The following is a 25673-nucleotide window of genomic DNA, read 5'->3' on the forward strand; positions in this document are numbered from 1 at the left end:
GCTTTACCCTTTGGGAGGAGTGGATGGGGCATAGGTTGAGGGGAGGTGGGAGGAGAAGTTAGAAGAGGGGAGGGAAGGGGAACTGTGGTTGTTATGTAAAATGAATACAAAATAAAAAAAAAGTAAATTCTAGTCCCTTGTTAAACTGCCCAAGGTGTCTTTGCCTTTCTCCCATCTTCCTAAAATCCTGGAAACTGCTCAACTAGATCATGAGACTATGAAACTGAATACAAGAACATGGTTCTCTCCCTCAGAACAGATGTAAGAGGGATGGAAACCCAAGTGGCAACTTCAGACGACAATTTCCTATGCAGCAGAATGTGGAAATTAGAGTTTCAGAAAGGGATCTGTTGTCACTTTTAGCATTCATATTCAGTTAGAAAGCCTTCCCACTCCCCAGATTTCTTCTATAAACGTATGTTTCCAAAAACAATTGCATCCTCATGTGACTCAGGCTGGACAGCACCTGCATGTCTGAAGTTCTTTCTACTTGGTTTTCTTCAGGTTACTTGTCATATGAGAACAAAGAACACGTGGTGGTGTAATGAGCATGTGTACACGCTTTTCGAGTCCCAGAATGAGAATCAGGGATGCATGTGTTGTTATCATATCCAGTATGCTCTACCTTGAAAGCAGAACCCACTTTTATGGCTGAAGTAGGGATTAAAGAAAAAAAATAGTCTTTGCAGGAAATAATCAGTCAATAACTTTTCCATAAAAGTAGGTAGAGATGCATGACAGATACATGCATACATACATAGTTACACATATACGCACATGTCCATTCTTACTTATTGGCTAGACTTTCACACTGATGATATGGTTGAATTATGACATTATTCTCTATAAATGCTAAAATATTTGTTACATGACCTCTTAAAGAAAAAACTTTCAAATGCTGGGCTAAAGGATGCTCTGCTGATCATATCAGCATTATGAGGATCCCCCCCTCACTTCAACTACAACTCTGAGCGACTTCTAAAGTTCTGACTATAGTAATTAGCTTGAACTTTTAGGGGAAAATGTCAAATATTCTGTTAGTGTTACTACTGAATAGGTGGTGCATGCTTATCCCACCCAGTTGTTATAACGAGATGTTTCCATTACAAAGCCTAAATGGCAATCTCTAAAGAATATTCTGGAAGCTAGATGCGTCTCATACCAAGGATATAGATCTGATTAATGTAAACAGCATTGCCAACTCACCTGATCCTACCCCTGGGGCGCTCAGATTGCTCTGACATAAAGCTTGTGCTGCTGAGGCGTGAGGCACTGCTGGTTCGTGAAATGGCGGACGCGTCACTGACATCACTATCTGATGACTTGGCGGAGACGTTATCACAGCTTCTGTACTGATCTTTATGTGTGTTATACTAAAGATTGAAAACAAGAGAGGATGAGCTCCACCATCAGATCACGGAACAGGAAGGACCAGACCTTGAGGTTAACCCAAAGGAAGTCAAAGGATGTCTCCTTTGTCAGGGGAAGAATGTGAGCTTATGGTCATGCCAGCATTAGTATTATACATGAATCTCAATAAAAACTGGACATCTTATCACAATGGTGGGACATGGCTTATGAAGAATGAACACACAATTGAAGTGCTTCATGGGAAAAGTCAACAAATCATTTGTACATGCTTAGAACCTGAGATTGCATTACTCATTTTTTAAATTAACGTTTCATCATATTCTTGCATAACTTAACTTTTTGGACTTCATTTCTAATATTTAGGAATCACCAGGTGAAATAAGATACCATGCAAATTTATCAAGGGAATTAATCAATGTTTATCTCTACTCAATTGTATTGTCTTTTTGGAATGGACCATGCAGTAAACATACTATAACTACAGAGAGAAATAGATTTTTCTAACTGTAAATAATAACTAAGTAACTGTTTTCTTTGGTTTCAGAAGAAAATAACTATATTAGTTTACATAAAATAAAATATTACCATCCCTATTGTTTCCTACTAAACCAGTGAATTTTAGATTTGTGAGTAATCGAAGGGTGAAATGCTTATTAGTCTATGGGAAAATTACCTATCCTCTAATGCTCTGTAACATAAACCTTGACTAATTTGAATTGTCTTTCTTAAATGTACCACATAAGTGAATTCCAAAAGGCAAGTCTATATATATATGAAAAATGTAAGAAAATAAAATTTAGTAAGTGATTCAAATAATTCTACAGATGGGTCACATTCATTTCATAATCCCTCATGCTAACGTACTCTCCTCTTGAAGCACATTAGTTTAAATTTTTTGCCTCTCATGTATATAAACTTATCAAAGAATTTTGTATCATGAAAACAATATGCCTTTATCTATCTACAACATATTTCCAAAGTTTTTTCACAATGTTTGCCTTTGAAAGTCATAGATCCCACTAAAACACAAAGAATATTCATATATGCTATTAAGTCTAGAGGCTAAGTAGTATAGAGTCTCAAATTGTAGGACTCATACATTCAATGTAATGTGGTACTTCAGTTCACAGGCAAACTTGTCATATTGGATAGATGATTCTGTCCAATATGATGAATTTCACTTAGAAACATTTTTTTTTTGTTTTTACGAGACAGGGTTTCTCTGTATTGCTTTGGAGGTTGTCGGTCCAGCCTGGCCTCGAACTCACAGAGATCCGCCTGCCTCTGCCTCCCGAGTCCTGGGATTAAAGGTGTGTGCCACCACCGTCCGGCACTTAGAAACATTTCTAATCTACAGATTTATAGGAAACTCATAATGATGGTGGAGTAGAACCTGACTTCAACACTTGCAGAGTATTAAATACGACTCCTAAGTTGAAACTACATTGACCAAGGATGTAGTATGTATTTATTACACTTACAAATAGTAGAACAAAATAACGGGGGGGGGTTGGGGGGAGGGCACGGGAGGAGGGGAGGGAATGGGAGAGGGACCTGGAACTGACTTGTGAAGCAACCTCGTTTCTTATCTAAATTTAAACTGGAAAATGAAATAAAAAAAATTATCTAGGTGTACTGCATGTTCTTCCACTATTTTGTCAACTGGAACAAACCGCTGATGGCATTGAGACAGTAGTATGAAGACTTGTGAGCATAAAGGGAAATTTGCTCTAATTAATGAAATCTGCCTTTTCTACAAGGTAAGTCTATCCTAGACTGTTTGAATAGAGGCCTTTGCTAGAAAAGAGAGAATGAAATTGCCATTACATATTTTACTATACTGGGATATGTAATAATTATCATAATTATGGTAAGATTACAGTATCTTTTACAATAATGGAAGGAAATGAAAGACTTTGTTTACTTTTTGCTACTTTTATCTGATTTTTAAAAAACATGTTCATTTTTGAAGTAAGCTCTGCTTTTTGCATCAAACATGAGTGGTGAATTTTTTCTTGATGATTCAATTTTTCACCAAAAATGCATTTATTATACATTGGGGAATAAAATATCCTCAAGAAGAATTTATTCAGTGATGAATAAATAAGTCAAACTTCCTAATTACAGGTCACAGTTTTTAGAAGCCAGTAATGATACTGCAGCTATCTCCACCAACCATTGTTGTGCTCCCGATGGCTGCTCCAGGGATTATAGAAACAGAAACCTTTAAAAGGTGAGGAATGAATGATGGGGGATGCCCCTCTGTGTATTGTGAATATATGCTTCTCTTGTTGGTTATGAATAAAGCTGTTTTGGCCAGTGGACAGACAGGATTTAGCCAGACAGAAAATCCAAACAAGGACAGAGAAAGATAGGTGGAGTCAAGGAGATGCCATGTAGCTGCCAAGGAAGCAAGAGACCCGGGCATCACCAGTAAGCCAAGACCATGTGGAGAAACACAGATTACTAGAAATGGGTGAGTAATTAAGAGAGAGCTAGCCAATAAGAAGTCTAAGTCATTGGTCAAACAGTTTATAATTAATATAAGTCTCTGTGTTTATTTGGGTCTGAATGGCTGCAGAACCAGGCAGGACAGAAAATCCCATCTACAGCCAAAGTATGACTTTATCCTCCATTTATGACTTCTACACATCAGAGAGACATTTAACTCCAAATAACATCAAATAAAAAAGCACAGTGATTCATTGCATATGTTCCAAAGAAGCCAAGCCAGTATGAATTTCTCATTCAGTGTGAAGAATAGGACAATTTAATCCTTGAATGAAAGACCAGGCTTGACAATGGTCTCAGGATCATATTCACCGGGGGACCTTTTAGTATGAAAACCACAATCTAGCTTTGTTAGTAGACAAAAGTATTCTGAGGTTGGTCACCTAATTTCTGCTATGACCTAATTATTAACTATTTTATCAAATTTGTTAGAATTGAATTTTAATTACTTTATCTAATATATTAAGTACATAAATGTCATGAAGGGAAAAGTTCAGAATCTAATATTTATGAAAATAATAACACTATTTTATAGCAATAAAAGTCCTTTACAAATTAAAATGTTTTGGTTAAAAAGATAACCCTTCCCTGAAAATACATGAAAGAGTTTTGAACTAACTGAAACAGCTACTATCCACCACTCACTGATTGATATGATTTTCTTTTATGTAAATAAATTCAATGAAAACTTCATTAGAAACATTGGCCTAGAATATAAATATTTTAATTGTGGTAAATATAATGTTTTATTTGGTGCATAAACAAAAAACTGGGAATTGTTATTTTGCATCACACAATCTCATTTCTAATATTCTTAAGCATTATAAAGCTGCACATCTGATCTCACATTTATTGGTTGTACAGTTATAACTGAAGTGTATAATTCCATGATTGAGAATAAAATTACATTATTTGAAAGTCATGTTTTTCATGTTTTCTTTCACATGCAGATGGAAACTTAGATGTGTATTTTGAATTTATATTTATATATATTCATTAACCTCCTATGCAAGTAAGTGAAAACACAAAGGGGGCCCCTTGGAGAGAAAGAGGAGACAATTTTGGAGAGACATGGGGGGTATGAGCACAGTTCATTGATGCATATGTATGATGTGGTCACAATGAAACATATCACTTGGTACTTAAAGTATTAGCAATGAAAGTCTGCTCTTGTTGAAAATTATTTTTAGTTATGTGTTTGTATGTGTCTATGTACGGGTATGTGTACACGTGTGCAGGTACCCTAGGAGGTCAGCATTGCTCCCGACACCTCCCTGAGATGGAGTTATGAGCAGTTGTGAGCTGCCTCACGTGGGTGCTCAGAACCAAACTTGAGTTCCCTGGAAGAACAGTATGAGCTTCAGGTCTTAACACTGAGCCAGTTCTCCACCCCAAAACAATTTTGTTTTTAAGACATTCAAGTTCTATGAGATATGGACAAGGGGTATCTATACAAATAAAGAAAAAAGCATTACTGGATAAATGAGAATGAAAGCCATTGGCAAGACAAGGCTTGAGAGCAGTCTAGACTTGAAGTGTACACTTACTGTTGTGACAACAGAATCAAGTAGTGTCTAAGCCTCAAGTCTCTCTGTGAGGGACTCTACTAATTTCGGTAGATGAATTCTGTTTCTTTGAGTCTTGGTGCTCACAATGTTGGTAAGTGTTTAGGCTGCAATAGTTTCCACATTACTCTCTCCCTCCCTCCCTCCCTCCCTCCCTCTCTCTCTCTCTCTCTCTCTCTCTCTCTCTCTCTCTCTCTCTCTCTCTCTGTGTGTGCAAGCGCGTGCATGTGTGTGTACAGGCATGCAAGTATGTAAAGGTCGAGGACAGCTTGCAGGAGTCAGTTCTCTCTCTCCACCAACAGGTTTTTGTGACTCAGTTTAGACCCCTAGACTTAGCGCCAGGCACCTTTACTCAATTAGCAATTTTGCTGACACTAAAACAGAAGACAGGCCATTCCAAGATCTAATTTTCTCTGGCACTTTCAACCAGGTAGGTTACCTGGCTTACAAGAAGATTCATGCTTTAGATGTGGAACTGCTCACTGCACAGAGTTTTCTAATGGACTGACTAATGATTGGACTCCTGGCTCACAATGACTCCAACGGCTTTTAGTATTTTATTCCAAATCTTTACGTATCTCTTTCCCGCATCCTACTCTGGACCCCCACCCCCCCATTTACGCTCTTTAATTTTAACTATTAGAAGAAGGTTAAGAAATCAAGGTCAGATTTTGGTATTAATGGAAGCATTTCCCCAACAGGAAATTCAGCCAACAGAAGTTAACTTTGAAGTAAAACCTACCCTGAAAATCATCCTGTTGTCTCATTCTTAGTGAATCTGCAGTTGTGAGCAAACTAAAGCCATGATGCTAATGAATCATAGACAAAGATGAGCATGCTGCTCAGCTGAGAAGACCACCATAAACCAGAAGAAGATGGTGTACAGAGCTGGATTCTACTACTGCATAGGAAGTCAAGGGTTATGCTTAGCGTGCGCACGTGTGTGTGTGTGTGTGTGTGTGTGTGTGTTTATTGGTTTTACGTTTTTGAAAAGGTGCTCAAAGTCCATGTGGCATCCCTGAATCAGTGGGCTTTCTCTTCTGCTGCATTTAGGTTTGTGCATCTAAGGCATAATGACATACACCATATCCAACTGCCTGACTGGGATATTACAGGTGATAAACCATATTTTGTTGTTGCCTCTAATATTTGTATTATCCCTGGCTCAAAATAATCAATAAAACTTGATTATTAAAAATAGTAACTTTGAAGCCTAATTTTAAGCTTTAATGCATGAATTTGATGTAGTTTGTATTTATTTCAAATATTCCTAAAGAGGGTTCCTGATGTCAGTTTGCAACCAAGTGGAATCTACTGTTATTTTGAGAGAAATTTTAAAATAAACCAAATAACAATGTAAATGTGTTTCATAGAGTATATAATTGTATATTTTACTTAATTAAACATTAGCTACTACATTTATGGATATCTAGTATATTCTTATAAAAATTATACTGAAATATAAATTAAATGCTATTAGCACTCATGTCATCTTCTGATAGATTAACACAGCATGTTCTTTTTTTATTAAAGACAGATAAGGAAATAAGCAAAATTGTTAGATTGTATGGCTTTTGTAACTAATTCACAAGTCAATTCCACATAAAAACATTTAATACTCTAAATGAACATTCCACTATTTCACCATTAAATGGCCTCATATACCCTGCTTACTTTTGCAGCAAATGTAACTAAGTGCAAGCCTTATCTTTAATACCACTATTTTTCTATTTGGAGAGATTACTAAATGTAATAAATAATATCTCAAAAATGTGATTTACATTCTGAAAATATAAAGGTGTAAAAGATTTGTCAAGCGGTACGAACAACTATGATGCAAGACTAATATTTAATGACAATTTCATTTACATGCTCAGTGCTCTCTAATTTTGTGATACACACACATGCATGCGCGCATGCACTCACAAACACACACAGACACACCGAGACGCCTAGTGTATATATTCTGTTTCTCAAGGGGACACTATTGGTTGGATACTTCTAATTTTACCTTGGAATATTGCTCGCGATCAAGTTCTTGGCTAGACCCAGACCCTGCTGTCTGCTTAAATCGGTGAACTTTCATTTTCATCTGTCTTGTTCGCTCCTCCACTACTAAGCTTGCTGCAAAAACACATAATGGAAGTCCATTAAAACACATGAAGCACCTTTTAAGGAAATGACTGGTTTAAGATCTCAAAGCTTTTGAAATGATTTGCACTCAACAAAAATTTAGAAATCAACCAGGTTAAACAAAATGCAGAACAGACATCACTCACAACTGTTAATCTAAAGGTAAACACAATTTAAATTACACAGAATAGGGAACACAAATGCTAGTAACAAAATAATAAGCACCCTATTTCTTCATCCAATGTAAAATATTTACAATTCTCTTCATAGGCAACTATGTGGAATCAACTTGAAAGGGTGTTTTCTGTATATTCAACTAGCTGCTGCTGCTTATCTACAAACAAGTCTGCACACTGAACATGCCACACACATGTATGCACATGCCTGCATACATGCACACCCACTTGGTATCCTCAGTTAAAAAGAAGTCTCTTGAAAACTATTTTATTGGCAATCATCTACTCTTTGGAGTATCCTTCCTATATCATGAATTTTGATCAGTAGCTTTTGATGAATATCTGCTCACCATAAAAATGGACTTTAGACAAAAGAGAAACTTTCCCCCTCTTATGGCCTGCATGAGCCACATACATAAATAAAGCTCATGTATTTTGAAAATGATATGCTCTATTTCTTTGCTCTTTTACAATATAATATGTACAGAAATGTACTCTACTTAATGCTTTATTATGGTAAAAAAAGAGCATTTTAGAGGGCAAGAATGTAATCTTCAATATAAGTCCAGAATCCATCATAATCCATCTTGAAAATTCTGTCTCTAATTTTTAGTGATTTTACAAATGGAGGGAAAATAGGCAAGCCTATAATTGTGTGTAAATCATTCAAAAGTTCACAACTGTGTGGAGTAAAGCCTAAATTAGTTTTGGTTACAACTTATTATTGATTTCCTAGAGTGCTTAACCTCTCAAACAAGTTTAAACTCTCTACTTGTAAAGTAGATTGTGTGTGAGTGTGTGGTATCAAAATGTCTAAATGACCTTTGTACTATTTAGCTTCTAAAAGATATGCTAAGGTATGTTTTAAGGTGTGTATGGGATGTGTGCACGCGTGTATGCGTGCATAGGTGACAATATGTTGGAAACTTCAGTATTTTGAGTCATAATTTTAATCACACCAGCACCATTTTAAATTATGACTTATCAAAGTCAGTAAACTAGACAAGCCCATTCTATTACACCAGAGTTCTGAAAATTAAGCAACAACACACATTTGCTTTGGAAGTTGTACTAAGGGATACTACATGGTGATTGCCTTTAACTAGAAGACATTTAACAATTTGAGAAAAGGCATTGAGACATTTGTTAGTTACTTGATAGCACACAGAGCCAAAGGTAGCATTATGAAGTAAGCTACAATAGGGACAATTCTTAGGAACTGCAATGAAGATATGAAAATTAAGATTTTTATGTGTAGAATGCCATAAACAGTACAGAAAGCAATATGCAAGTATATCTTCTGTCTGCCCTCCATCCATGTCATAAATATCTCCTGGTACCATATTTTTTCATTTGCTTTGAGTTTAGGGAGCTTTAAAAAACTGTAGTTGTACTGTATAAAGTTTAAAGCAATACAATGTAATCTCAGTTTCATAGATAATTAAATGTTATTTTAATATCTTAATCAAATACATTAACTTGTAAAGAGCTTTTATAACATTTGCTAGACCAAACTTTTGTTATATTTGCATTTAGTACTTTGTAGATCTTAATATTGCTTCCCAGAAGGTGCAGTCCTGAAACGCCAAGAAACAGTCTCAGCGGGTGAAATTTGCCATCCCACTCCCTTTCTGTAAGTTGGGTTTCTGAATTCTAATATTCATTTTGCAAAACTTCAACTTATACCCTACTAAAACCAGTAACAAGTGAACTGAATGTTAACCCTATATTCAGAGACTTTATTACTACTTTCTGAAAATTCTCAACATACTGTACTTATTCACAAGAAAGTTTAAGAAAACAACTTTTACATATCACCAGGATGAAAGCAATCTCCAAATTAATATTATGACCCAAGATCCATAGTTGACCCATTCAGCTTGTCAGCAAATACAACTGTCATGCCATCTCCATTGTTTGAGCTCAGATTCCAAACAGAAGCCAAATTCAAATGAGCCTGATTATTTACTTGAGCGATCAGAAGGTCGTATAATTGCATCATGTTGCTCAGAGTCCTTCTGTGTGTCCTCCTTTTGATGACACTTATGAATGAAATAATTGTTTACACACATTATCACAGGGCATTGAAAGGATACTTCATAATCACACCCTTGGCGTGAATGTGAGTGCTGTTTAACTTTTCTACATACTTTTATTTCTCAAATGTACATTGTGAAATGAACTGACATTCTGTAGGTATTATTGACATTAAAAGCTAAGTTTCTCAAACATCAACCCTAAAATATGAGTCCAGCAATATCTGTTATTAAAAGGAATAATAACAGAAATAGTCAAAACCAAACTATGTCCTTGAAATAATATTAACAAAATTAACCACTTGTGGCCTGGGAGTACATGTCAGAGGACAATTTACTGGAATCAGTTCTCCCCAGCATGTGGGTCCTGGGAATTTAACTCAGGCCAGAGTCTCAAGCTTGTGGGAAGTTTCCTTTACATACTGAGCCATCTCATGGACCCACAATTCTTAACATACCGAAAATGCTCAAATGATTTCACCTGACTCATAGTTCCATAATGATGTATGTATGAAGGGGGATAGGCCTTTGTGAAGCTACAAAAAGCAAAAACCATTTGTGAATTTCTGTTTATACCTGTCTGTATTTAAATAGATCTGCCTCTCATATTACTTTACAAGCCAAGGAGTAAAGTTTTAAGTATCATTTGATTTTTATTTATATGTAGATAGGTGTGTGTGTGTTTGCTCACACATATATGTCCAGGTATCACATTGGATCACCTGGCACTATAATCATAGGCAGTGGTTAGCTAGAAACCAAAGTCCATTCTTTTTCAAGAGCAATCAGCAATCTTAAATGCTGCCCCCTCTCTCCAGATCCCCCTTTCAAAAATTCATTTGATAAAAAGTAATACTGAAAAAGATTAACAGTCCTTAATATTTGTTAATGAGTACTTAATGTTTTATATATCACTTCCAAAGACCATGCTATTTTTGAAACGTTTTTAATAGTTATGTGTGATTAGCATTCCAAGTTGAAGCTTTCATGAATTTGCATTTATGTAAAAATGAATCTTTACCAACTTCAAAATCTATAGAACTAAAAGCTAACAGAAGCTTAACTGTTGATATTTGAGTCTGGAGAAATGACTCAGAGATTAAGAGCACTGGCTACTCTTCCAGAGGATCCAGGCTCAATTGCTAGCCATCTGTAACTCCAGTCCATGGTATCTGATGCCCTCTTCTGGCCTCTGTGGACATACATGTGGTATGTGCATAAACATAGGTAAAGGCAAAACAGCCACACTAAAACTTCTCACATTTTTTTCAAGTGTTTCTTATGAAATAAAAATTTAAAAGGACAAAGTGAATTTGTACATTAAATTTCTTGAAATGAAAATGATTCTCAGCATTTGTTTTTGCAAACAAGAGTTCCCATGAGTCAGTCCTGAAACATAATAACCTCTGAGCAGGATAGCTGGAGTCCACTTTGATGTGCTACCCGTAGTTGAAAAGATTAAAATTCCTGCTTCCTCCTAAATGGCAACATAGTTACAGTATGGAGAGATTGAAAGCTCCCCCATACCCAATTTACCAGTCCAGGACCTCATTCCTGAAAGCTGTCAGAAACATTGTAATGTAACTGTGACAGGTAAAGTGACTCAGGTATTAACAAAAAGTGTAAAGAATTCACTCTCTCAAGTCCTGTACTTAAAGAACTAAGGAGAGACAAACATCAACCTAAGATAGAGAATGGAAAGTACTAAAGGGTTAAAAAGGTCTGGCTACTTGAACTGCAGTATGTAAAAATGATACAAAGTCTGACTATAAAGGCATTTTAAATATAAACTAGATCTTAAAATATTTTATCAGGTAAAGGGCTGGCATCTGAGGACTTAAAATGCAATACCCAGAAGCATTGCATTTTAAGTATTGGAAGCATTTTAAGAACGTTAAGGATTATTCCTTGCTTAGAATCAACATAGCAAAAACAGTTAAGAATGGCATGGGGATTGACAAGAGCGAAAGCTGACTCATTGTTCTTCACCAGTTCAGTGGCTCCTATGTTTCCATTTGTAAAGGGAAGGGAGTCCTCAAAGAACCTCAATTGCAGTAATTTTTTTACACTTGTAAAACAGAAACTATCACGATTCATTCTTTCCAACATTTTTAAATTCACCAACTTTCCCAAACTATGGGTGTTACCAGAAAAATGAGCTGAATTTTACATTATTATCTGTCATGTTTTAAAATGAAGAGACAGTGTCTTCCCTAGATGATCAACCTGACTTTCAAACGTATATAAGTTGACAGAACCTTATTTAACTTCTACATCAGCACTGTCGTATACAGTGTAAAGTTTTTTCACTCTGTGTAAGTTCCTGAATCTTAGTGACTTGCCGTAAATGACATGAATTCCTGTGTGCAAGTAAAGACATGTTTTCAGTTTTTCTTGGACTGCTGTGAAGTAATCCTTTTGTACACTGTAAAGATTTGTCATTCAGATTGGTTTAATAAAAAGCTAATTGGCCAGTCCTCCTAGATATTAACCAGTATTTAATAATAACGGAGACAGTAAATTTTATGATTATCCAGCATGAAAGTCATGAACAGTGACCAGCAAGTTAATACCCATTGAGCCAATATACCACACTGGCTTTAAGAAAACTAAATAAGACAGTCTATTCGGTCTATATAATTGAAATGGAACACTGGCATAGGTGAAAAAGATTATTTACATAAACAGATACATAAAACACACTGCAGCCACATAACCTCACATGTTGTTTTAGCATGTGTTATTTCCAATAGACTGCCTACAGACCTCCAGATCACCAGCCCCAGGTAGAAACTTGCAAACTCCCATACACTGAAATACCTGTCTTTAACAGACAGGGCCAGCTCCTGATGGAAGAATTATTTACCTAGCTCTTCTGTGCTGCTCAAGGTCAAATAGCTGCCAGAAAGAAATGAGGTTTTTTTTTAAACATTACTCTTCCTTAAGAGGTACCCCTGATTTGCCAGAGTAATTACCTCTTTGGAGTGAAGAGGAATCTGTCTTTGGGAGACATTTGTTTTATCAAACATGACCTCCAATATTCAGCATAATATTCATTGTTCCAGTCACACTGCAACAAGACTCTATCTTGGCAGGCTTGATGCAACCTAACTTTGATAGACTCAGCTCCCTTGGAGTCTCTTTACCACATTTGGGAATTTGAAGGACATAACTAGACAGTGCACATCAAAGAAACTGTCCATGGTTGGACACTGGCTTAATTTTATGTACCTCTTCACTTCTTTTGTACATCTCAGGAGAAAGGGGTGATAAAAGTCTTTGATCAGTTAGGGATATCTTGCAAGGGTTATTGCATGTGGATTATGTACAAGTTTCAGTGCCTATCATAATATGGTTGCTAGTAAATACATCCAACTGAACAGAACGGGGAGGTCAAAACCGCATCTTCTCGGTTATGTGATGTGACCCTCTGAGAAGCCACTTTTAAAGAAGCTAGGATCATACATAGGCAATGATCAACTAAACACACTTTTAATATGAAAGTTCAAATTATTATGTACAATATATAGTCCAGTAAAATGCTGCACCTGAATGATGCAGCCCAGGAGATACCTTCAAAATTAGCCTCTCTCTCCTCTCTGTGTCAGTTGGCTTGACTTTGCCCCCTCCCTCACCACAGGTTTCCTTGCTCTCTAGAGAACACAATTAGGGATGGAACCTAGGATTTCATACACACCTAGCAAGCACACTACCATGGAATTATATATCAAGACTCCAAATATAATCCTCAAACTACAAGAGCAGGGAATGACCGACCTGGCCTCTTATGCAATCTATTAAATGATAATTTGTAAAAAAAAATAATTACAACCATTTGGTATTATAGGAAATGTAAAATTTCAAAGTTACAAACTGGCTGACATAGGACTTGAAGCATATTTCTTCCCATTTTATCACTATAGCCTACTAGTATTATAAATGATTAATGATCTATATTATAATTAATGCAACAGAAAATAAAATTGTCATTTTCACTTTTATGAAAATTAAATCTAAGGTTAATGCCATACTTCCATAAATTTTACTTTGCATTACTTGACACTCAAACTCTTTTGGTCATCATGTAGCGGAGAAGAATGCAGGCAATATGCTTTAGCATTTGTTCTAGAACTTAGATTAATAATGCAGTTGACTAGAGACATTCCTTAATCAGCTCTTACAATCTTGTTACAATAATTATGACACATTTCATTAGTCAGGGGGAAAACAAAAAGCAACAAAATGACATTTGCTTTTTGTTCCTTTGAAACAACTTAATTACTTGGACTCTAAATGTCTTTTATTATCCAGGTGTATAAATTACACATGCTTTATAATTAAGGGTATCATATTTGTAGAAAACATAATGTAATGTGTTCTGTTATGTTTCAAATTTATTCCCAGGAGCCAGAGACAATGCACTTAAGAAATACCATCTAAAGGCATTAAAAAATAGAAATTTATCATGACAATAATATTTTTCTCACCTTGAAGTCATTTACTTTCTGGTTCACTTTTGATCTTCTGATATCATTATTTCGATGCCCCCAAACTACATTCATGGGCTCTTTAAAACTGTCCAAGAAATGTAGCAGAGAGGGAAAATCGGCTTACTTTTAGAATGAATGATTAAAAATAGGCCTAAAAGCAGTTTGTGAAACCTAAAATGATATCATCTCTCAGCTTTCAACATAAAAGGAGTCAAGAGAAAATTAATTTATATGAACATTTACTAATAATTCTTCACCCGAATTTTCAATCCCAGATTGTAAGGTCTAGGTCCCATATAAACAATCTGGTTTTTGTTGATGTTTCCCCATGTGTGACTTAGCGAGAAGTCAGGCATAGATTTAGCTGAGTGCTCCACAGCTGAGTCAGCAGGTGAACATGTAAAAACTAAGTGGCCCTCTCCCAGATCACTGTGCAATGAAAGAGGCTGTTGCATCTTTAGGGCAAAGAGGACAGAACACAGACTAGATGATTAAAATATAGGCCTGTCTCACAGCACCTGAGGCAGCACACTTAGGTCTTAAAGCTGTATTTCTATATGACATGAGTACTACACTGATGATACTCTGTATGCATGGTTGACACTTAGAAATAGATCACTGAGTACCTGTAGCACAAAGTGGGTTTTGAATAGGATTTTTAGAGGAGGGCTTCCCACTTACCAAGTAAGTGACTGACAAGGGGGTCAGGTTTGCAATCTCCTGAAGCTTTAGATATCTCAGAAAATAAAGGGTACTAATACCTATATCCTGGGTTGTTGTGAAAATATGAGATAATGTACAACACTTTTAGTTGAGTGATCAATATATTGTGAATGATATCTTCTGTTTATTATTAATTGTGCTCTGGCACACCACCAGGGTATTTCCTCTATAGGTAGAGTGACCAACCATTTTCCCCAAACTGTTGTAATTTTGGCACTCACAGTGTTGCATAATCCCTGAAAAACTGGGGTCTTTATTTGTAAGATAATTGTATCTACAAATAATCAAACTAATGCAAACTAATGAGTTTATTGGCCTCTCTGGTCATTTCCTCAAGGAGAAAGCATTCAAACTACATGAATTCCCTATTATAGATTGCAGAAGAGGGTCTCTACCTTACAGCAAACGTGTCTTTCATTTTCAGTATGTCACATGGCTTTGAAGAAAAATATGAACTTGCTTTAATACCTGCTGGGCTGTGAGGGCCACTGTTGGTGGTTACACCACCTCCAACCCTAGAGAAACACACCGCCCTGGCTACTGAGTCTTGCTGGATGACCGTTCACTCTTGCCTCTTGGGTTGATTCCACTTACAGGGTCTGTTTTGTGAAGCCTATCTCCTTCCTGCCTCACAGACTTGCCAGGGTATAACACCTGGCTTCCAGGGCACACTGATCTATGAAAATGTTAACCCTTGAAGCGGTCTGTGGTAACTTTTAAGTGTGGATTCTTGATGCAAACTTTTTGTTGCATCACACAGAGCATTTGTAGCAGCCTACCTACCTGGCTTTTGGTTGATAGGACTATACAGCAGATCTCTAATTAAATGTTCTTCTAATTCATTGTTGGAATGCATCTTTTTGAAAATGAATTAGACCCATTTCCAATATAAAATCCAAAGGATTTGGAGCTGGAGACATGACTCAGTACTTAAGAGCACTTGCTGCTCTTCCAAAGGAACCAAAAGTTCAGTTCCCAGCACTCATATCAGTTGGCTCACACTCTAACTCCAGCTCCTGAGAGATCTGATGCCTGCGAGAACACCCATGCACCCATGTGAACACCCCACATAACTAACAATAATAAAAATAAATCTTAATGAAGCAAATAAAATACTTCAAAAAACTTCAAAGGATTTTGTCGTATTGCTAACCTTGCAAATCTAGCAATATTCTTCTTAATCTAAGAAAAGCACACTGGTTATTTTGTACCATTGAATATTAAGTTGCTTCTCATATCTAAATTAAGAATACAAGACGTCATGAGCTTACTGAAACCTAAGATAAGAGCTTATTCATTTCATTGACAAGCCTTTTGCTTTAGTTACTATTTGTCCTTAGCATGTCAAATAGTATGTGCTCAGATGTGTACCTTATGAGCCAGACACATAATTCTAATATGTATAAGTTCAGACTAGACAGTATTGAATATTATCTCACACACTAAGATTTGCAATATATCCCGTGTATATTAAGGGCTATGAAAAAGGCATGTGGTATTTGAGTCTATTAAATGAAGATTTTCAAAATGCAGTGAAAGAAAGTGAATAAGAAAACACCCCTTTGCTCTCTACTATTGATAAGTAGGAAAGGGCAGGGATCTTTGATTTTAAATTGCTTGTGTGTTTGTGCGTATGTGTCTGTGCATGTATATGTGTACCACTTGTGGGCAGGTACAAACTGAATTCAGATGAGAGAACTGGATTCCTGAAACTAGACTTCCAGGTGGTTTTTAGCTGCTTGATGTGAGTGCTGGGAACTGAACTCACGCCTTTTCAAGACCAAAAAGCATTCTTGTCCATTGAGCCGTCTTTCCAACCCCAAGGACAGAGATCTTGACAAGCTTTGAGAGTTACTAAAATAAACAAATCAATTCAAACTGCTTTCAAATATCCGATGGATATACCTATAAACATTGCACAATTGAAGTATTACTAAAACGCTACTATAGTGGTTCATAAACTCATATTCAAAGATGTAATCATATTCAAAAATTTAATTCTGAAAAAGAACTGATGTGGGCAGTACCAATGTGGAGGGAAGAAGTCAGACTTGAAATTTAAGTGAATTGATCAAAAATAATTTTTGATTAAAAAGTGAGAGAAGAGGCCGGGGCCTTCTCAGGACAATGGGCTGGATAAATTCTACTTTCTGTATCTCTCAGATAGACAGGATTAATAAGGAAACAAGCTTCAAGTCCAGAGCACTAAGATTGGTGCCTGCTCTAAGCATGTCTGACTGCTGCAAAGCTCATAAATTTCATGAAGTTCATGCTATCCAGACAATAAAAGGTAGGGACTCTCTATTCTGAGTAGTAGATGTTAGCCAGACAGGATAACAGGACATTTAAATCCCATACCTATAAGAGCAGGAAAATAGAAACAACACAAGGAAACTCAAGAAGAAATAAAGACTATGCCATGAATTCCTATAACAAAAGAAAAGCCATGAATTCCTATAATAAAAGAAAATATTACCATTTAAGATATACATTATTAGCTTACAAAATTTAGCTAGCAGTGCAGATAAAAGAATTTTGCATCAATACTACTTGATCTAACTTTGTGTAATCTCAAAGAATTAATAAATAGCACAATACTTCAGAGAAATAACTACCTATTAAATAATTTTGATATCTATTCCAATATTTGCAAACTCTTACATATTATAAAAGCAACAGTATGAATGGTTAAAAATTACATTAATATTTACCTTTAGTGGAAGAGTAATATTTTTCTTGTTCTTCAATGAATTAAATGCACATAATGATGGAAACAAAAGAAAGAAATCAGCAAATTTATAGTTAGACATGGAAATGTGAATTAAAAAAATGGCATGAATACTAAAAATGCATAACACATGAGGTGACATGGTAAACTGCAATGATAAACCATGAGAAAGTTTCACATATGGTATTGAAATTAATTCAAAAAATGAATACAGCAATTCAAAGATTTAAACAAAACAAAAATATCGGGAAAATAACTTGTTTGATATTCCCAATGCATATGCTACAATACTTTTTCCTTGACTTTTAAGAACTGCACAATTTGGCAACATTTTACTAGAACTTTGCAATTTAAATCCACCACTGTCTTACACTGTATATGAAAGCATATTTAATCTACATAGAAACTTTAATAGCAAAATTGCCATTTCATATGATTTGAATTTCCAAGTGATTAATGCCATTTTTTCTATTGAATAGAAAGCATACAACCTACAGCATGGAAATCTTCTGTAGTATTTTCTGTGTGAACAAGTTATATCCCAATTTAAGTAGTCTTTCCTTTTTCTTCAATTGTATAGTAAATATCTCAAGATAAGTTTACCCATTAGATATTTCATGAAACTTTCTATCTCCCTCTTTGCTGTTATATTCTTTAGTGAAAAACAACTATTCTAGTCACATCTGAAGGAAGGTGTCAGTATGATCTCATATTTTAAGTACTACATGCAAAGTCAACATTGAGCTAATGGCTTGCCCTTAACTTTTTGTTTGTGAATGGTCTTTACATGCTTCTTTAAGAAGCATCAATGAAGCATAGCTACCTGGCCTGTTCAGGAAACACCCATTTTTATACAATCACTCATGGCTGCCTTCATCTTAACTCTATGTAAAATGATACTATATTGTATTAAATACATGTAATCAAAAATTTCAAGGAACTCTCACCTCTCAATTTTTCCATACTAAGAGTAAAGTATACACTATATTTTAATCTGCTTTTATTTCAAAATATGTACTGCAATAATCTGTTTTTCCTGACACAAATTTTTTATATAACCAGATTTCATGTATTGGGCAATTTATTAAAGGAAATTTTAAAATAATTTTCAAGTAGTCAATATCTTTTAAAATAATAGTCTTTAATATTGGAAAATCTGCTCATAATATAGTACATACAATAAATATCACTGATAAAAAATTTAAAAATATACCCATCATATCAAATTATCTTTGTATAAAGCCTAAAACAATAATATAGATAATCATATACAAAATGTATTAATAAAACTAATTTATGATTGCATCATAAAATTGCATCACTGTCTAGGAAACTAAGCCACTGAAAGTACTTGGTTCTTACCAAAGAGCTGTTTATTAACTGAATTACATTAGAAACAGTTAATCAGCCCTTTATAAGATATTAAACAGGAAAAACTGGAAGTCAAGTTAATTAGAGCTTAAGAAGTCAAAAATAAACTTCAGTTGCTGTTAATTCCCACATGAAACAGTACTATAGTCTAAAAACCCATCAAAAAGGAAATGAATGACATACTCATATCACCTTAAGAACAGTGAAATGCATCACAAATAAAATGTACCAAGTAATGTCTAGCCCATAGATTGAAACACTTTAGAAAATAATTAAGGATAAACATGTCACATGAACTGTTCAGTATGAAAACACCTATAAGAAGATGATACTACTATCATTGACCACAAGCCCAAAAACAAGTATCAATATCATGAAGTATGCCTCGGAATGCTTAGATTAAATAGTACATGATGACTTCCATTCTGCAAGTTCTATCTATATCAGAATGTTTCAGGAACCTTGAATGACCAACTGGGTTTACTAAAGTGTTGTCATAGATAATACCAAAATAACTCCAACATTTCATTCCCTTCTTCCCACCTTAATCCAGTCTTTACACATTGCTGTTTTCTCTGAAAGGCAACTGTGAATATGAGTATCACAAACAGTAGATATTAGCAATGGAACAGAAATTGCAAAGATAAACATATGGTTCAACTGATTTTTGCAAAACATTGTTATAATCCCACTGTGAACCCTCATATGATAGGGAGTGTTTTACTTGCAACTGGAGGAAATGCAAAGAATTTTAGGAACAACACATGACTTGTTCAGCTTCAGTGTGACCAGCAACACTTGATTTCTAGTGAAGAATCCAAATTTATAGTTCATTCAGTTGTGCAACAAGAGTCATGAATGAGTAAGTTAAAACACCATCATCTATTTGTTAAAAAATCAAACTTTTAACAGATGTGTTGCTAGCATAGTTCAAATAACATTAGCTTTTCTCAATTGTCTCAAAACATTCCAGAAAAAAAGCCTATGAGAAATTTGGACTCTACAATCCATAACTGGTATTTTAGAAACAACTTTCACCAAGACTGCATTTTGCTAATCGACTAAGTGTATACATTTACCTCATCCTTGACCACTAAAGCATGGTGTACCAATAAGAAACATGATTTTGAAAAACACAAATCAATTTTTGATGTAGCTTTTATGGCATGTTTTGCAGCACTGATTTAAATCATCATCACTTATTCACATTAATATTCCTATTATCAAGTATTTTGCATGGCTACACAGGCCACTTCTAGTCTGAAGCAATGCAATCTGTGGGGAAATGTGAATTTCATGGCAGCAACAACCAACAGTGTTGGAGAAGTACTCAGGGAAGTAATCATCAGAGTATTTCATAGGGACACAGATTGGCATTGTTCATGTTCATTGTTCTTGAACCACAGCCCTGAACTAGAGAAAAATTCAGTAATTCTTTTATTCATTGGTAATAAATGCCTCACAAAACACTGATGTCATTGACCTACTAAGAAACGGGTCAGGAAAAATAGTATTTTAGTCCAGCATTTCAAATGTCTTACTCATGCACTTTAATCTTGGTTTCTACTATCAGAGTACACATCTCCATACTCCCCCCCAAACACATACACACATGGTCATTCTCTTAGAAAACAACCCATGTACACTTAATGTAAGAAACTCAGACAATTGGGCTCATCGGAAAATGTCAAATACACGGTCTCAGTAATTTTTCACCATCAAACTATTTAAAATGCAAGACACTGCCCATGAAGCTAAAATGAAGAATACTAATGCATCACTCAATGATCATACTTTAAATAAAAAAAATAATGTAAGGCCTTTTTTCAGTACATACAATAACAGATAGTACTGAGGTTTTAAAACTGTATCACCTAGTTTTATGCCTTTCCAAACTCTTCAGGACTCCACCCACTCTGTCAACCAATCATGTAAATTATGTCATTTACTCTACTCAACAAATGTTGATTGCTATGTGGCATGGACCACTGAAACTAGGTGTTGAGGATAAAATTGCAAGAAACATAAATTCTCAGGATTCAGAGTTGCGTGTGATCAAAATAATGCCATCTAATTAAAGGGAGTGTTTGAAGGAGAAGTTCCTCAACTCCTGGTGTTTGGACAAATATCTCTCATTTTTGGATACCTTGTTCTATACTGCCGCTTCGAACTGGCACCTGTGGGAGCTGTCTTCCCCGGCGACTGCTGAAGGGTGTGTCTGCTGGAGAAGACTGCGTTGGGCTTCCTTGTCGGTGCGTTCTGTAGGCAAACAGCAAATGGCAGGTGAAATTCCAATACAGCCCGGCACACCATGTTTTCCTTTACCCAGTCACTACACAGGCGTAAAACATCTAACTGGGTTATTGGAAGCAAAAATCAAAGACCTTAGATGACACATGTAAAAGGACTACTGTAATAAGAGGCTTAAGCAAGCGTTCTGCATAGTAAATTCCTGAATTAATCAGAATGTGACTCACTTTCTCTGGGGCCATTCTTTCTTAAAGACGTTCATTTTTGTTAGTATCATGACAGAACTGACCACAGCCTCTGGACTGCAATACTGCAATATATATATATATATATATATGTATGTATATGTATATATATGTATAGAAATAGTTATGAAGGCATGTTGCCAAACGGCTATGCCACCTCTCATACACACTTTAGAGTCATTTATAATTTTGAGTTCTTGATGCACAACCTGACATTAGTCACCAATAAGTTGTGCATTTTTAAAAAATAGAAACAAACTATAAACCTTGAAAAGGATTTCAAATAACCTTGGACATATTCTACAGGATAGTCTGACATTAAAATTGGAAATGAGAATATGAGAGGCATTCCTGCCCAGATAAAGCTGGCATTCAAACACTTAGTAACTAAAGAAACTTTAAACACTATTTGGGTTTATAGATACATATAAAACTTTGTAGAATTCTCTGGTACTTCAATAAGCAAATACATATTTAATTCTGGGTAAACTCATCATAAAGCATTTACATTGTAAAGTATGTATGATATGCCACAAACAGATGAAAGGACAGAACACAGTCAGATTTAGTTTTTGATGGCAGCTAACTGGCAGGAACTAGAGGGGATTCTGCCAGCACAGTGAAGAGAGATGTACGTGGTAGAGGATGTGGGAGAGGATTAAGTGTCACAAAGAAAAAGATTAAAAACTATGGTGCCGTAATGAGTGAAAGCTTCGAGTGCTCAGGAAGGAACAACACCACACCGACACCCGGCAGCAGGACACGAATGCTGGGCTGGACACTGAATAGCAACCTTGTCAGAAGCGGAGAAGGTGGCGCCGAGCCTCCGGGGGCAAGGTGGTGCATAGAACACAGGGTTCTGACACTAGAGTGCTCGCTCGACCGCGAGCGAGTGGGATGCTTTCCCCTAATGACTGCTTGATCAGTTGCTCTTGGGATTGCGTAGCCCCTTCTAGAAAGGCATGATGGGAGAACCCTAAAACATTAGTGCCAAAAAAGATCTTCAGTCAGCAGGTTTCATTAACTTAATACCAACACATTTGTCCAAGGAAAAACCTGGATACTTTTAAAGTGATTTTAAAGAGGAACACTCATCACACAGTTATTGAAATGGAAATGTCACTGTTATATAAGCATATGTCACGTTGCAAATGGCCAACTTAAGCTTCCCTAGCATCATCAACTTCTTATGAACCCTCCAGAGACAAAGAATTCAGTGGGGACTTTTTTTTGAGGGGGCAGATATTGAACTTTATGTTCAGTGTGCCAAACATGGAAAATAGAAAACAGACACACAATAAAGATTTATTAATTGAATGAGTGTGTGAAATTAGAATGATGAACACTTGGTATTCTAAAAGAATGTGAAATATAAATGTGGGTATATATTTTACAATGTTCATAGTCCTAAAGGGCAAGAAGTAAGTCTAGGGTAAAGAGAAAACAAAAATAGCAGGTTTCTTCATCTTAGTCTAAGACTGAGAAATAAAAATGAAACTTGAAGAGTACTTTATTAAGTTATACACCTGACTAAGCACGTATGGTTAATGTATGGGTAAAACAGGTTCTCATATATGACAGTATCTGAAAATATATTTGTGAATACAATAGTAGTTATCTTCATATGGTATTCAAAATCATTATGAAGCAATTTTCTGAATTAAATACTAAGAAGTAAATGAATTTATATATATGAATTATGTATCCATAAAACAGATGCATGCTTTGATAACTTCATGATTTTAGCATTATTTTAATTAGGGGATGTCATCAAAGCACCTGTTACGTATCATCTTGACAAGCATTTAACAACAGGTCATCCTTTAATAGCAATAATGGAAAATTTGTTTATTGTCTTGAAGTGTGAGAATAACACACATTGGTTACCCAAATTGTATTTAAGAAGACTTTACTCAATTAGCTCAATGTTCATTCTTTTAAGTAAAAATATTTTTACAACCGCCCGAATTTTTGCTTCAAGCTATGTCTTCCATTTGAGAACAATGAAAAGGGAAATGTCATTTTGCAGAGAACAAGCGAGTGCAGCTTACACCTGTAATAAAGGTGCATTTTGTCCTCTTGCGCTGTGGACTGAGGCTTTATTAGATACTCAGTCATGCCCTGAAACCCCACCTGTCACTGCCACTTCCAACATAAAAATAATGTCTGATGAAGTGCTACCCATTCAAAGAAGTCACCGGTGCTAGCTGACCTGTACACGAACTCAACTATATCAAACTGAGATGGGGAGAATTTATATGACATATTATTTTAAACACTGAACAATGTTTTATCTATACTTTCTTACAAGCCATTATTGTGAAAATCAGATTGCTCAAAACGCATGTTTTAGTTGTGGTTTGAAATTTTAGTTGCACAGTTTCCACTTTAGTAATGGAGCCTCTCTTGGATACTACAATTTTATGATAATCTGACTTCATTCCTTGATGAAATTTCTAACCACCTAAGAACAACTCGAGTGTAACATTAGATAAGAACAATTTTGGTGGACTTTATGTTTCATCCAATAACATGAAAAGTTTATAACAACCATTTTCAAACAGTTATAAATGAATTCTGGGTGAATACTGTATTGCTGTATTAACATGTGACATGGAGATCTGTGTTTGAGCTGGAGGGAGGCTGGCAGACTCTGAAAAATGTCCAAGTTATTCCAAGTCAAACATTTTGCACAAGATATGTTTGGTTCTTTTTTTCTTTACACAAAATAACTATCCATTATCCTATTACCAAAAAAAGTTTTTGCTGCAAATCAGTCTACGGAGCACAGTCCACTAGAAGTATAAAGCCACTCTGAGCAAGAGAGGTTCATGGTCACAAGCCTGAATTCCAAGAGAGTGAACTTGTAAAGAGATGACCAAAGTTTTGCAGAGGAGAAGTAATGGGATTAAGGGTGGTTTGTTTAGGCAAATGGAAAGGAGAACTGGTCAAGAAGTTCAAGGTACAAGTGTAGAGTTGAGAGAATCAAGGCTGTTGAGGCTTGGTCATTTTAACAAAATGGGATATAATAAAAGGAAAGAATGAAAAAAGAATGGAAGAGACTTAGAATGATCATGTTAGAGAAGGATACCAAAAATGGATGACAGAAAAAGGAAATGAGATCTAAGAAATAATAAGACAAACATCACTAAGATCTTTAATGCTAGTGAAGAGACATCTACATGCTAAGCTCTGAATGAATGTGTGCATTTACATGGATATACATGTGCATGTGTCTGAGAACTTTTATGCTGCACACCCTTTGAAGGATAATTACTACTGTCTTATAAATAAATACAAAATGCCAATGAGAGAAGAATGCTAGACACAGGACCTGCACAGGTTTGCTGAGAACCTACAGGGCCTTCGTTTCTGAAAAGTGACAGGTGTGTGTAGTTGCTTCTTTCCTTTTGTACTGAATACCTGAACGCAAGGCTTCAGCATGCTAGAGGGACACTTTACTCATGACAATAGTTACTGGAACAGGACTGGTTTTTATACCATGAGACAAAAAGAAAATAGAATTTGTAACAAAATATAGACATACATCTAAAAATTGAGTGATTTAGTAGGTTTTAAAGGAATCATGCTCTTAGAGTTTGCAGGATAAAAATGTAGGCAATAGACATTTAATAAATCTGTTTTGTGTAATCTGCTATGGGTATACACATGCATGTATGCAGTAGCTCACCATCTGTAAATGTGTATCTAAATATTTATCTCTGGGTTCAATCACAGCCTGACTTCCTTCACTTTACTGTGTTAAATTGGACTAAACACACTTCACCTCCAAACCTTAGATCTTTAGCCAGACATTTCTATTTTTGCAAATAGTGCCAACTAAAGCTTTAAATCTAAGGTTTTGGGGTGTCTGTCTGTTTTTTCATGTGATTTGCTGAAAAGGTGAGAATGTACATATAGTATTTAAGTTCCAAAACTATTTCTTCTGTGATAGGCTTTTACAGGCCTGTAAAGCCTCATTCTCATAGTTATGTCACATAAAAAGTACAGCTGTAGGCAATTCTAATGATAGTATAAGCAAAACATTCAGCAGTCAAAATAGTATGCCACAAA

At 35.6% G+C, this 25673-nt stretch overlaps 1 protein-coding gene across 50 annotated transcripts in view; it reads right to left on the reverse strand.

The window, feature by feature from the left end:
- Positions 1-25673, reverse strand: part of Rims1 (regulating synaptic membrane exocytosis 1) — a 470293-nt gene that overhangs the window by 86648 nt on the left and 357972 nt on the right. For 18 of the 50 annotated variants that reach the window (XM_040729545.1, XM_013115098.3, XM_021228514.2 and 15 more), the window contains 3 exons: positions 21251-21363; positions 7459-7571; positions 1207-1373 (listed from right to left, as the gene is read on the reverse strand). In XM_040729545.1, coding sequence (XP_040585479.1) covers positions 1207-1373; positions 7459-7571; positions 21251-21363 — 393 coding nt within the window. Of the gene's footprint in view, positions 1-1206; positions 1374-7458; positions 7572-17716; positions 17747-21250; positions 21364-22392; positions 22576-25673 lie in introns of all 50 variants that reach the window. The other 32 variants (XM_021228503.2, XM_021228500.2, XM_021228497.2 and 29 more) reach the window with 5 other exon arrangements.

This window comes from Mesocricetus auratus, unplaced genomic scaffold, assembly GCF_017639785.1.
Source record: "Mesocricetus auratus isolate SY011 unplaced genomic scaffold, BCM_Maur_2.0 Super-Scaffold_100021, whole genome shotgun sequence".
NCBI lineage: Eukaryota > Metazoa > Chordata > Mammalia > Rodentia > Cricetidae > Mesocricetus > Mesocricetus auratus.